At 42.8% G+C, this 14472-nt stretch overlaps 1 protein-coding gene and 1 pseudogene across 1 annotated transcript; both read right to left on the minus strand.

Annotated features, from left to right (window-relative positions):
• Window positions 1–2161: 2161 nt before the first annotated feature.
• On the minus strand, window positions 2162–12485 carry tsn16 (Tetraspanin-16). Its single transcript, NM_001140911.1, is given in 8 exon segments — window positions 2162–2375; window positions 9998–10081; window positions 10179–10334; window positions 10469–10576; window positions 10726–10800; window positions 10963–11160; window positions 11520–11605; window positions 12242–12485. Coding segments are annotated over 8 exon segments (861 nt in total). The 5' UTR covers window positions 12330–12485; the 3' UTR covers window positions 2162–2309.
• A 541-nt stretch (window positions 12486–13026) lies between these two features.
• LOC106601374 (WD repeat-containing protein 74-like) lies at window positions 13027–14415 on the minus strand (annotated as a pseudogene).
• Window positions 14416–14472: the final 57 nt, after the last annotated feature.

A 14472-nucleotide genomic window follows, 5' to 3' on the forward strand; every position in this document is an offset into this window, starting at 1 on the left:
TTTAGCTAACCCTAAACATTTTCGTAACCTTAACCTAATTGTCCTAACCTGCTGCGTAAGTTCTCCTAAAACTGCAGCGAAAATGTTTTGAGAAAAACCGGCTGAATTTATTTTCCAAGGCAAGACAGTTAAGAACAAATTCTTATTTTCAATGATGGCCTGAACTGCCTTGTTCAGGGGCAGAACGACAGATTTGTACTTTGTCAGCTCGGGGATTCGAACTTGCAACCTTTCGGTTACTAGTCCAACGCTCTAACCACCAGGCTACCCTGCCGCCCTCAATACCACGAATACTTTGCAAACCTGCCATAACCTTTAATTAAAGAACATACATAATGGCTCAACGTCAGCATGGCTATTTCTTCGTTTATTAGTCATTGGTCTATAATATGGCCATGGCCCATTTTATGCATATCTTGACAAAATAATAGGATAAGAAACTGCAGTTTTCTAACAGCCTACATTTTATATTAAGTAATTAATTCGGGAATATATTATTTGTGTGTTGTTTGACTCAGAAAATAAAGGAAAATGTCACATGCCAAGCCTCTCATATGTGACCCTTTACATATTAACACTGTTCTGTAAACTGTATAACTCACTGGAGATGGAAAACCCTAAAAGTAAACACCAGTTCAAACTAATTCCATTCTCACTGAAGTTATATAGAGCCCCACAGTGGAAGTGTCATAATACCATAAAACCACAAGGTGAATTTTATCAATATATTCGGCTCTATTTAAACTCACATTCGAAAATACTAGTTAGCATCAAAGTAGACATCTTGCAAAACTACAAATGCCTGCACGCTCCTGCACGTCATCTGTAGCTGACACCTTTACTAACAGTTATTGTGTAAATTTAAAACTTGCACAACAGTTCACAGAATTGTCTATTCAAATAAATGTAGCCAATTTATGAATTACTACATTTAACTAACATTAGATAGTTAATCCAGAGATTCTTACCTTCTCGTCCAGATCATCATGGCATTTGTAGTTGTTTATGACAGCCACATTAGCAGCTTATTAGCATTTCATTTTTGGGAGGTAAATACATGCAAGGTTATTGATAAAAGTTACCTTGTCCTAGAGAGATTTACAGTTATCAAAAAGTCACGCCTGGGTAAGCCTTCACAAAATACAGCCCTTATTTGAAGTGTTTCTAAAATCCCCTATGGGAAAAATGAAATGTGGAAAAACAATTGTAACCATTTCCCCATTTTATGGGTATTATGACTCACACTGTGGTACTCTATAACCAGCTGAAGTAAACACCCCCATTTCTTTCCATTTGATCACTGAAAAATTATTGTACAATATGTGGACTGATCACCCTTTTAATTCAGTTAGGAATTAATCTAAAGCTCAACCGGCAAGGTTACAGTATTATTCATATGGTGAACACTAACTGTAATGTCTAACTCTGATGTTTGCCTGTTTAGTAAATGTTGTTGGTCTCCTTCCAATAAAGATTGATCAAGCATGAGGAAGCCAAAGTCATACACAAAATCCGCTGTGATGTGGACAGACAGTCCTGTAAACACAGGGATATTAGATGTGGCCTTCAAGTGTCACTTTTTGAATAAGACATATTCTACACCTTATGAACAATAGTGGCAATAGATGTATTGATGTAAAAATAAATAAAACATAAAAAACAAAGCAAAAAATAGATCTACATGAATCAGCTATTTTGTTTAAATAGAAGCAGCTATTACATATCAAGTCACCTTAAAAATGTCTTCTCTCTACACTTCACTAATTAATCATTTCACACGAGGGCGCTATTGTCAAAATTGTGAGCACTAAAATTAAACTGAGACGATTGCAGATTACATATTCTGTTGGAATTGAACATAACATCGGGCCGGCAGGTAGCTTAGCAGTTAAGAGCATTGGGCCAGTAACTGAAAGGTCACTGGTTCGAATCCCTGAGATGGCAAAGAGTAAAGATCTTCATTTTTTTCCCCCTTGAGCAAGGCAGTTAACCCCCAACACTCTGCTCCCTGGGTGCCGATGACATCAATTAAGGCAGCCCCACTGCACCTCTCTGATTCAGAGGGGTTGAGTTAAATGAGGAAGACACATTTCGGTTGAATGAATTCAGTTGTACAACTGACTAGCTTTTCCCTTCCCAGTGAAAAAAAGTACATAGCTTTAAAAAATAATATATTCAACTTTTAATATAACCAAAATAACAGATACGATTTCAACTAAGGAAAACACTAACTTTTATCATTTAGCAGAACTTTATTGTTGCCTGTGGGGATTGTTGATGTCCTCCAGGTGTGGACGGACCCTTTGGCTTCACCATGGATGCCTCATGAGCCCCAACTTCACAAACAAAACCATGGCAAGGATCATGGAGGATAACTGAAAAGAGGAGAGGACAGGAAAACAATGACTTGAAGCCAAGCAACATTATCTATTCAGCAACCAATTGCTATAGAATAGATAGTTATCAAACTAAGAATACTCTTTAGGTCCTAATGGTGAGTTACTGTAGAAAAAGCATTACTATGCTTTAAAAAGTGCAGTTCTTTTCAGCAATAGTCCTTGGGTCTGAGAGAGGTTAAAGTTCTCCAGAAGAACTTGAGGGAGCAGTGTAACTCATAGGGAGATTCTCAATTGGGCAAAAGTCCACTCCTCAACTCCTCTTCCTCCTTTCCTCCGTGACCCGGAAACCAATAAGTGGTTAAGGACAGTTGAAATTCGTTAGTAAGCGAACAGAGGAGTTTGCTCCCTTCCTCAATTACTTTGTTCGGCAAAGGATACTGAAGTGCATCCTCTGCAAAGTGTTTTGAAATCTGCCACTCCCCCTTTGAATCAGCTGTTTACTCAGGAGAAAAGCATGCACAGATTTTAAAATTATACACTGCTCAAAAAAATAAAGGGAACACTAAAATAACACATCCTAGATCTGAATGAATGAAATAATCTTATTAAATACTTTTTTCTTTACATAGTTGAATGTGCTGACAACAAAATCACACAAAAATAATCAATGGAAATCTAATTTATCAACCCATGGAGGTCTGGATTTGGAGTCACACTCAAAATTAAAGTGGAAAACCACACTACAGGCTGATCCAACTTTGATGTAATGTCCTTAAAACAAGTCAAAATGAGGCTCAGTAGTGTGTATGGCCTCCACGTGCCTGTATGACCTCCCTACAACGCCTGGGCATGCTCCTGATGAGGTGGCGAATGGTCTCTTGAGGGATCTCCTCCCAGACCTGGACTAAAGCATCCGCCAACTCCTGGACAGTCTGTGGTGCAACGTGGCGTTGGTGGATGGAGCGAGACATGATGTCCCAGATGTGCTCAATTGGATTCAGGTCTGGGGAACGGGCGGGCCAGTCCATAGCATCAATGCCTTCCTCTTGCAGGAACTGCTGACACACTCCAGCCACATGAGGTCTAGCATTGTCTTGCATTAGGAGGAACCCAGGGCCAACCGCACCAGCATATGGTCTCACAAGGGGTCTGAGGATCTCATCTCGGTACCTAATGGCAGTCAGGCTACCTCTGGCGAGCACATGGAGGGCTGTGCGGCCCCCCAAAGAAATGCCACCCCACACCATGACTGACCCACCGCCAAACTGGTCATGCTGGAGGATGTTGCAGGCAGCAGAACGTTCTCCACGGCGTCTCCAGACTGTCACGTCTGTCATATATGCTCAGTGTGAACCTGCTTTCATCTGTGAAGAGCACAGGGCGCCAGTGGCGAATTTGCCAACCTTGGTGTTCTCTGGCAAATGCCAAACGTCCTGCACGGTGTTGGGCTGTAAGCACAACCCCCACCTGTGGACGTCGGGCCCTCATACCACCCTCATGGAGTCTGTTTCTGACCGTTTGAGCAGACACATGCACATTTGTGGCCTGCTGGAGGTCATTTTGCAGGGCTCTGGCAGTGCTCCTCCTGCTCCTCCTTGCACAAAGGCGGAGGTAGCGGTCCTGCTGCTGGGTTGTTGCCCTCCTACGGCCTCCTCCACGTCTCCTGATGTACTGGCCTGTCTCCTGGTAGCGCCTCCATGCTCTGGACACTACGCTGACAGACACAGCAAACCTTCTTGCCACAGCTCACATTGATGTGCCATCCTGGATGAGCTGCACTACCTGAGCCACTTGTGTGGGTTGTAGACTCCGTCTCATGCTACCACTAGAGTGAAAGCACCGCCAGCATTCAAAAGTGACCAAAACATCAGCCAGGAAGCATAGGAACTGAGAAGTGGTCTGTGATTACCACCTGCAGAACCACTCCTTTATTGGGGGTGTCTTGCTAATTCCCTATAATTTCCACCTGTTGTCTCTTCCATTTGCACAACAGCATGTGAAATGTATTGTCAATCAGTGTTGCTTCCTAAGTGGACAGTTTGATTTCACAGAAGTGTGATTGACTTGGAGTTACATTGTGTTGTTTAAGTGTTCCCTTTATTTTTTTGAGCAGTATACGTTACTAATCTTTTTACACATGTATTTTGCGATTCCTTCTCTGAGCTAGTGGAGAAAGAGTCACTTCATACAAGCACTTTTTTTTTACACGTTTCCTCTCCTCGACTTCTATCCTCGATTACTTTTGACATTTTTTTAAAAGAGGTCAAATCAAAATCAAATCAATCTTTTTGTCACATGCGCCGAATACAACAAGTGTAGACTTTACCGTGAAATGCTTACTTACAAGCCCTTAACCAACAGTGCAGTTCAAGAAGAGTTAAGAAAATACTTACCAAGTAGACTAAAATAAAAAGTCATAATAAAAAGTAACACAATAAGAATAACAATAACGAGGCTATATACAGGGGGCACCGGTACCTAGTCAGTGTGCGGGGGTACAGGTTAATTGAGGTAAATTGTACATGTAGGTGGGGGTGAAGTGACTATGCATAGATAATAAACAGCGAGTAGCAGCAGTGTACAAAAGGGAGGGAGGTCAATGTAAATTGTCCGGTGGCTATTTTATTAATTGTTCAGCAGTCTTATGGCTTGGGGGTAGAAGCTGTTGAGGAGCCTTTTGGTCCTAGACTTGGCGCTCCAGTACCGCTTGCCGTGCAGTAGCAGAGTGACTGGAGTCTCTGACAATTTTATAGGCTTTCCTCTGACACCGCCTATTATATAGGTCCTGGATGGCAGGAAGCTTGGCCCCAGTGATGTACTGGGCCGTTTGCACTACCCTCTGTAGTGCCTTATGGTCAGATGCCGAGCAGTTGCCATACCAGGCGGTGATGCAACCGGTCAGGATGCTCTCGATGGTGCAGCTGTAGAACCTTTTGAGGATCTGGGGACCCATGCCAAATCTTTTCAGTTTCATGAGGGGGAAAAGGTTTAGCGTTAGGGTTAGGGTCATCTGTGGATCTGTTGGGGCGGTATGGGGTGGTATGTGAATTGGAGTGGGTCTAGGGTGTCCGGGAGGATGCTGTGACCAGCCAGCCTTTCAAAGCATTTCATGGCTACCGACATGAGTGCCACGGGGCCGTAATCATTTAGGCAGGTTACCTTTGCTTCCTTGGGCACAGGGACTATGGTGGTCTGCTCAAAACATGTAGGTATTACAGACTCGGTCAGGGAGAGGTTGAAAATGTCAGTGAAAACACTTGACAGTTAGTCCGCGCATGCTTTGATTACACGTCCTGTTAATCCGTCTGGCCCAGCGGCTTTGTGAATGTTGACCTGTTCAAAGGTTTTGTTCCCATCGGCTACCGAGAGCGTTATCACACAGTCATCCAGAACAGCTGGTGCTCTCGTGCATGCTTCAGTGTTGCTTGCCTCGAAGCGAACATAAAAGGCATTTAGCTCGTCTGCTCGCATCACAGGGCAACTCGCGTCTGGGTTTCCCTTTGTAGTCCGTAATAGTTTTCAAGCCCTGCCACAACCGACGAGCGTCAGAGCCGGTGTAGTAGGACTCAATCTTAATCCTATATTGACGCTTTGCTTGTTTGATGGTTCGTCTGAGGGCATAGCGTGATCTCTTATAAGTGTCTGGATTAGTCTCCTGCTCCTTGAAAGCGACAGCTCTAGCCTTTAGCTCAATGCAGATGTTGCCTGTAATCCATGGCTTCTGGTTGGGATATGTACGTACAGTCACTGTGGGGACAACGTCGTCAATGCACTTATTGATGAAGCCATTGACTGAGGTGGTGTCATGACTGGCCTGCTCGGGTCAAGTTACCGTGGACCACAATCCTACAGAGATCTCTCACACCCACCAGAGGGGAAGAGATCGAGAGGTATGGAGATGGGGGGGTTTTATGACACCTCACGCCCATTGTAAATCTTAAGGCAGTAGACAAAATTCCTTTATCCTGTCACTATGAAGAACCAGCCTCAGAACATGCAATAAATGGACTTTGGGACAATTAGGTTTCGTCAGCCACAATGGTGGTAATGACGATAGATGGAATATGAAAATAATCTTGTTTTTGTTATGTTATTAAAAGTTAAAGGACGACGGTATAACGAAAACATTGTAACTTTGAGAGTTTTCCTAATACTGTTTGCATATTGTACGTTGTGTGGAAAATGTCCAGATCAAAGAGAATGTTTTTGTAAAGATGAAATGTGAAGTTAGTTGTCTAAATTGGATCTGAGTAAAATTCTGACCTTGCCTCATAACTTGGTACACCCAGAGAATTGCCCTAAAGGCGGAAACGCCCATTTCTGACCCCAGGGTATAAAACATGAGTTAAGAATTAACATAGCTGCAGCCAAGGTCTGAGTGGTCAGCAAACCCAAAACGCAACACAAAGTTGAAGAAGACAAAGGAACCTTTTAACAACCTATGTTACGGACGAGTAGCTGTATCTAAACGGGGTAAATTCAAGCAGGACCACCCGGTCACCCTGTCTACACTGTTTTCCTTCCCATGCTGGAACCATCCACACGGATGATTAGCCCTCCTCCGAAAACCACTTTTCAGAGCAAGGGTGAGGAAACAGACCACTAAGAGAAAGGACACTGACATCGTGAGAAGAAACAGAGAGTTACACCCGGTAACCGAAGACGGACCGTCATCTGAGAAGTCGGAATCCGGTCCACGCAGAGACCTGTTTTATCGTACTAAGTTCTAATCAATAGCCTAGACTGTGTGTTTGTGTATGTGTATCTTATATTATCATTTTAGCTTGTTAGCAAATAAATAATCAACTCAATTGGTGTGGTACGGACTTATTTGGTGAGACTCGGATTGTGCAGATTCCCGGATTATGCGACTGATATTTTTTGAGTTAATTTGGGAAATATAACCAAACTTTAACATGGTGCGCCAGGTTAATGAGTTAATAATTGCCCGATTCATTTAATCACGTAATTATAAACTTTTAATCATTCAACGAGCAGCAGTTGTCACATTAATCAATACAACATCACGACAGTGGTGTACTCCTCAATGCCATTGGATGAATCCCAGAACATATTCCAGTCTGCGCTAGCAAAACAGTCCTGTAGTGTCGCATCTGTGTCATCTGACCACTTCCGTATTGAGCGAGTCACTGGTACTTCCTGCTTTAGTTTTTGCTTGTAAGCAGGAATCAGGAGGACAGAATTATGGTCAGATCTGTCAATTGGAGGGCGAGGGAGAGCTTCGTATGCATCTCTGTGTGTGGAATAAAGGTGGTCTTGGATTTTCTTTTTCTGGTTGCACATGTGACATGCTGGTAAAAATTTGGTAAAACTGATTTAAGTTTGCCTGCATTAAAGTCCCCGGCCACTAGGAGCGCCGCTTCTGGGCGAGCATTTTCTTCTTTGCTTATGGCCTTATAGAGTTGGTTGAGAGTGGTCTTAGTGCCAGCTTCGTTCTGTGGTGGTAAATAGACGGCTACGAATAATATAGATGAGAACTTTCTTGGTAGATAGTGTGGTCTACAGCTTATCATAAATAAGGTAAGGTGCTCTTCCTCAGGCGAGCAATACCTCGAGACTTCTTTAATATTAGACATCGCGCACCAGCTGTTATTGACAGACACACACCCCCACCCCTTCTCTTACCAGAGGTAGCGTCTCTGTTCTGCCGGTGCATGGAAAATCCCGCTAGCTCTATATTGTCCGTATCGTCATTCAGCCACGTCTTGGTGAAACATAAGATGTTACAGTTTTTAATGTCCCGATGGTGGGATCATCTTAATTGTAGGTCATCAATTTTATTTTCCAATGATTGCACGTTAGCATGAACCGATGGCAGTGGGAGTTTACTCGCTCGCCTACGGATTCTCAGAAGGCTGCCCGATCTGCGGCCCCTTTTCCTTCGTCTTTTCTTCACACAAAAGGCGGGGATCTGGGCCTGTTCCAGTGAAAGCAGGATATCCTTCTTGTTGGACTCGTTAACCTGTTTAGGATAGGGGGCAGTATTTTCACGGCCGGATAAAAAACGTACCCGATTTAATCTGGTTATTACTCCTGCCCAGAAACTAGAATATGCATATAATTGTTTGATTTGGATAGAAAACACCCTAAAGTTTCTAAAACTGTTTGAATGGTGTCTGTGAGTATAACAGAACTCATATGGCAGGCCAAAATCTGAGAAGATTGCATACAGGAAGTGCCCTCTCTGACCATTTCTTGGACTTCTATAGCCTCTTTATGGAAAATAGAGGATCTCTGCTGTAACGTGACATTTTCTAAGGCTCCCATAGGCTATCAAAAGGCGCCAGAACGGGGAATGATGACTCTGCAGTCCCTGGCTGAAAAACAGTAGCGCATTTGGATAGTGGTCGATCTGAGAACAATGAAACGGGTGCGCGCATGCACGTGAAGAGTCCATTTTACATTTTCAGTCTTTGAACGAAAACGACGTCTCCCGGTCAGAATATTATCGCTATTTTACGAGAAGAACTGCATAAAAATTGATTTTAAAAGCGTTTGACATGCTTCGAAGTACGGTAATGAATATTTTGACATTTTTTGTCACGATACGCGCCGGCGCGTCACCCTTCGGATAGTGTCTTGAACGCAAGAACAAAACGCCGCTATTTGGATATAACTATGGATTATTTGGAACCAAAACAACATTGGGTGTAAACTAGAAGTCCTGGGAGTGCATTCTGACGAAGAACAGCAAAGGTAATCCAATTTTTCTTATAGTAAATCTGAGTTTGGTGAGGGCCAAACTTGGTGGGTGTCAAAATAGCTAGCCATGATGGCCGGGCTATCTACTCAGAATATTGCAAAATGTGCTTTCACCGAAAGGAGTTCTGTATCTATAATTCTTAAAATAATTGTTATGTTTTTTGTGAACGTTTATCGTGAGTAATTTAGTAAATTCACTGGAAGTTTCGGTGGGTATGCTAGTTCTGAACGTCACATGCTAATGTAAAAAGCTGTTTTTTGATATAAATATGAACTTGATTGAACAAAACATGCATGTATTGTATAACATAATGTCCTAGGAGTGTCATCTGATGAAAATCATCAAAGGTTAGTGCTGCATTTAGCTGTGGTTTTGGTTTTGGTAACATTATATGTTAGCTTGAAAAATGGGTGTGTGATTATTTCTGGCTGGGTACTCTCCTGACATAATCTAATGTTTTGCTTTCGTTGTAAAGCCTTTTTGAAATTGGACAATGTGGTTAGATAAAGGAGAGTCTTGTCTTTAAAATTGTGTAAAATAGTCATATGTTTGAAAAATTGAAGTTTTTGGATTTCTGAGGTGTTTGTAATTCGCGCCACGCCCTATCATTGGATATTGGAGCGGTGTTCCGCTAGCGGAACATCTAGATGTAAGAGGTTAAAGGAAAAAGTTACTTCCAGTCCGCGATGAGTAATCGCTGTTCTGATGTCCAGAAGTTATTTTCGGTCATAAGAGACGGTAGCAGCAACATTATGTACACAATAAGTAAAAAAATAAGTTACACAAAACAACTAACAAAATAGCACAATTGGTTGGGAGAATGTAAAACGTCAGTCATGTTCTTCGGCGCCATCTTTTCATCAGGTGAGGAGAGGACGGAGGAGACGACGCGAGGAGTCAAGCAAAACCGATTTGAGATTCTCCCATACCATACCTCCATCATACATATGCAGCCAGCTGCTGATCCCAGGATGACACTCTGCTCTCTGATCACTGTGATGACCTTACCAAAGCAGCTCTGGGGGAAACACACAGGGGGCATTTGGCTTAAGGCTTTACAGCATTAGAGCACAGACTTATACAACATAGTGTAGTGAGGCACTGGGTTAGGTTACCTGTGGTTGGATCAGACTTGGAGTGATGGTGATACCGTCACAATCTGCAAGGGTCTTGTTCACGCAGCAAGTCTTAGGGTAGTTCAAACCCGTGGTTGTACTGAACACAGAGCCCTTGAAATCTATAGTCGAGTTCTCAAAACCACAGCATTTGAACTAAGAGATGAAAAACCAATAAAGACATCAAAAACATTAGCTGTAATAACTACTGTCTGGGATGCTCTGGTGGTCAAAAGAACCAAATAGTAAAGCCAAGCCTATTTGGACCTTTCCCCATTAGAGCTTCTCACCTTAACCATGACTGTGTTCCATGCTGTTGAGATTGGGTCTGTTGCCGCTGGGCCCATATAGGCAGTCATCAGGGAATTCTTGCTTGCATCACGTACCACTAAGCTAACCTGTCACATACAGACATCACAGCTTATTGAAAGGCATAGCCTGGCTAGGCTATATCATACAAATAATTAAATAATTTACAGGGCTCTAAATTATGATATAGGTTCGCCTACTTGATGATACAGATGCCAGCATGTTCATTTATTCTTACCAGATTCCGGTACGTCAAGACAAAAATAGTCCCAATGATTTCAGCAACAAATAGCATTGTCACGATGAAGAAAAACTGTTCAGGGTACAAAAAATGCAGAGATAGTGAAAATGTTGCCTCTTATTGAAGCTTGCAGGGGGAAAAGAGTGGGACATTTACAACTCTGCAGTAGTATAACACAGTAAGACAATTATTGCATGGTGCCTTGAAATTGACTGCACAACTGTTGTCTCTCACCAGTATGATAAAGAAGCGGTTCTCTTTCCAAGCCCCACAGCAGCCGATGAGACCAGTGAAAGACAGCACTGAGCCCATACCAATACAGATGTAGCTGATGTAGATGAGCTGAGACGAGTAGGGGCCCAGAACATCCACAAACGTAGCTGCTCCATATCTAATCCATGCGCCAAGCCCCAGCAGCACAAAGCCACTTATCTGGAGGGAAGGGGAGATAAGGATGGTGGTGTTCTTTCATTTTTTTTTATCATCTGCTAATAAATTGCATTTGAGTTGTTATGGACCTGTTTTCTTTTCTTCTATGTTTTGACAGATGGATTTCTCAGGCTAGGTAATATTACAATGACAACAACAGCAGTTGCTGTCTTCTTCTGTGTGTTCAACTTTTGCAATGCATTCACAAACCTCGGTTTTATGAGAGGGCAACTATATTTCTATAGCTAGCCAAGAACAGTTTACATTATCGATTATAGAAGAATGTTCATTATTTGCATTTCAAACACAGACACAGTTCAACTGGGCTTTGTTTGCTAGCTAGGCAACATTTAGCTACTTACAACAAGTATCACACAAAGCAGCAACATCAAATACCGCATCCATGTGTACAGTTTGTCATGTCTTGCCATTTTGCAAGTTCGACCTTCTATAATGAAAGGAGAAAATATATGACAAAATTATACAGAACAGGATAGGCTTATAATAATACTAGCTAATGAGACACATTTTTGGTAAACAGCTGAGAGATGGGACTGAAGAAATGTAACTACTCTCAAATTCAAAGATGGAGCTATGGATGCCAGGACTGACCAGCCATTAGATCCAAATGTTAACCATGTTTTGAAGCTATACAGAGTTTGTTTAAATGTACATTGTTTACAAACAATAGAATATAAATGCTTACACAATTTTGGGTTTGAATGTGATAAAGAAGTTTAACTAATGTTAAGCTCATGATAAATGTATGAGTTATATTCTTCAAGAGTAAATAGCTATCTAATAGTATCACTAATTAAAAATATGGATACAAAAATGGATGTACCAATCCCAGATTCTCCCTTTAATAACTAACATTAACGATCAGTTCGAACTGTCTAGTGTTAGCTAACTAACGTGGCTAGCTAACTATTAGCCTAGCTAGAGTGACCTGACCATGGATCGCTTGCTACTGGTAGTTAGCTAACTTAGCTAGTCAACCCTCTATGTTTAGACGTTATAGTTAAATTAGTTATCTAACTAGCGCCATTTTAGCTAGCGAGCTAACATTAGCGTCTGTCCTTACTTTTAATAGGTCCAGACGATTTAGGCCTACTGCTATTAAGGCCTACTTGCTGCCAACTGTCTGTGTCTGCCTGGCCAACAGGTGTCATATTCTCGGTCCAGTCACTACACACTGCGGTCAAAACCAGTACAGTATGAAGAAAGGCTAAAACTGCTTCTCCAATAGAAATCCCCGATCACACTCGTAGGCGATGTCATGGCGACTTTGCTAGCTAAACTCATGCGTAGAAAACGCCATCGAGTCTAACGGTCGTCTCGCGCCGAAATGCGCATGTGCAGGCCGTCAAAATCAAATGCACTCCTTAAAAGTAGTTTTTTGACGAAAATGAAAACGTGTCAGTTTGTCACTTTCACGAGGTTGGAGTAATAACATGTTCAACTACTTAAGACATTGCTTCGAATCTACATTGTGTCTTTAGATTTCACTTCTCTCATTGACTTTTTAAACCACAAACCCCTGCCTGGTCGATTGTCTGTTTCGCAAGCGTTCCCGGAAGTCTCGCGATGTTGCGCCTCTGGGTTTAGCAACTCTATGCTGTGTTTTTTTTCATTTTTCATTTATTAGGGGAGTTGCACTCTCGCTGTCACACACACACACACACTTACAAGAACCAATCATGTTCAGAGTTTTATGAGATATTGTAATAGCCCTGGGTATATTGTACATTCAATACACTTTTTTGTTTCCAAAAATAATAATAATAATAAATGTATGTTAGCTACATTTCAAGGAAGTTGGTATAGAAGGGCATGCAAACAACTTCAGAGTGGGTTAAGTTTTAATAGGAAAACTATTAAACAGTCTGTACATCTGCAACACAGACTTTTGGCAGACCTCTAGAGCTTCTGCATTTCTCATAGAGAGCACAGCCCTTTCCTTAAGCTCTCCACTGCGGGTCATTTGACCACTTTTCTTTTCTTCGTAGTCTTCTCTACACCTGTAACTATGGCTTCCTCTTCTTCTGTTGCTCTCTTCTTAGCCTGGTCTATTATCATCTCCATAGTGTCCCACACCTCATCCACTTCACCTTCCTCTTCTTTCACTTCCTCCACATCTCCGGTTACTGCTGAACTGCTCAGCTCTACATCTTTGCTGGACAGAAGCACATAGTTGAATCGTGACTTCAGATACACCTTGTGCTGTAGGGAGCGGTCCTCCAGGCTGTGTACTCTCAGAAAGCGATCAAAACCACAGGAAGCCACCAGAGGGAGAGGGGTGGCACTGCAGCTCCCGCACTCCTCCTGCCAGCCCCTTCAAACACCCACGCACCAGACCTTTCCGCAAATCTAAGATGGCGAGCTCTCCATGTGTGTTGCCCACTACAACACTGTCTTGGTTGGCAGGGAGGGAGAGGGCTGTGAGGGGGTACTCCCCAAAATGAGCCTCTAGAACCGGACGCCTCTGCGGAGAGGCTGGGTCATACACTCGCACCTGGTGGTGACTTGTTCAGGTGACGATCTTGTCGAAGTCTGGGATGAAGGCCATGTCTCTAACCCACTCTGGCATACACAAGTCCAGCCAGTTATTACGTACATTCTTGGAGGTGAAAATGGGTGTTTCAGGACTCTCCAGATCCCAGACCTTTAGGCCATTCTCCTTCCCTCCTGTGGCCACTTGGTTGTGCTGCGAGGGATTCTGTCGCATCTGACAAACATTCGTCCCAGCATTTATCTCAACTGTGTCTGTGCTGCCCTCCTTCCAGATCCTCAGCAGTCCTGTCTCCACACACGTGATCAGAGCACTGTCTGTGACGGCAAGTCCTGTGAACCTGCCCTGGGTGCTCTCCCTACACTGTCTGGTCTCAGCGAAGATGCCCTTCTCTGTGCTAAATGTCTTCACTGTGCCATTCACAGACCCCACCAGTACCTCAGTCTCATGTTGATCTCCCCAGCCTAGGACACACACTTCCTGGTCCAGGCTCAGGCAGCTCATCTCACAGAAGTTGAAAGCCTGTTTTTTGGATAGGCTCACTCCTTTTAATATCCCTGTTTCCAATCCCACCCATACTGAGCACACTTGACTTTTTTCTGCCATGAAAAAGAACGAAAAGATTGCGAAGAAAAGAAAACAAAAATTCTAACACGTTATTCTCTGTGCTGTAGCTCTGTTTTGCATCGTTTCGGAACAGACAAGACACTAAAGAAAGAAATTCAAACAGCAGATGGACACCACACAGATTGAACTATTTTAGAAAGAACTTGGACTAGGAAAGATGTGTGTGCCTTTGATAC

Source organism: Salmo salar, chromosome ssa03 (genome assembly GCF_905237065.1).
Source record: "Salmo salar chromosome ssa03, Ssal_v3.1, whole genome shotgun sequence".
Taxonomy (NCBI): domain Eukaryota; kingdom Metazoa; phylum Chordata; class Actinopteri; order Salmoniformes; family Salmonidae; genus Salmo; species Salmo salar.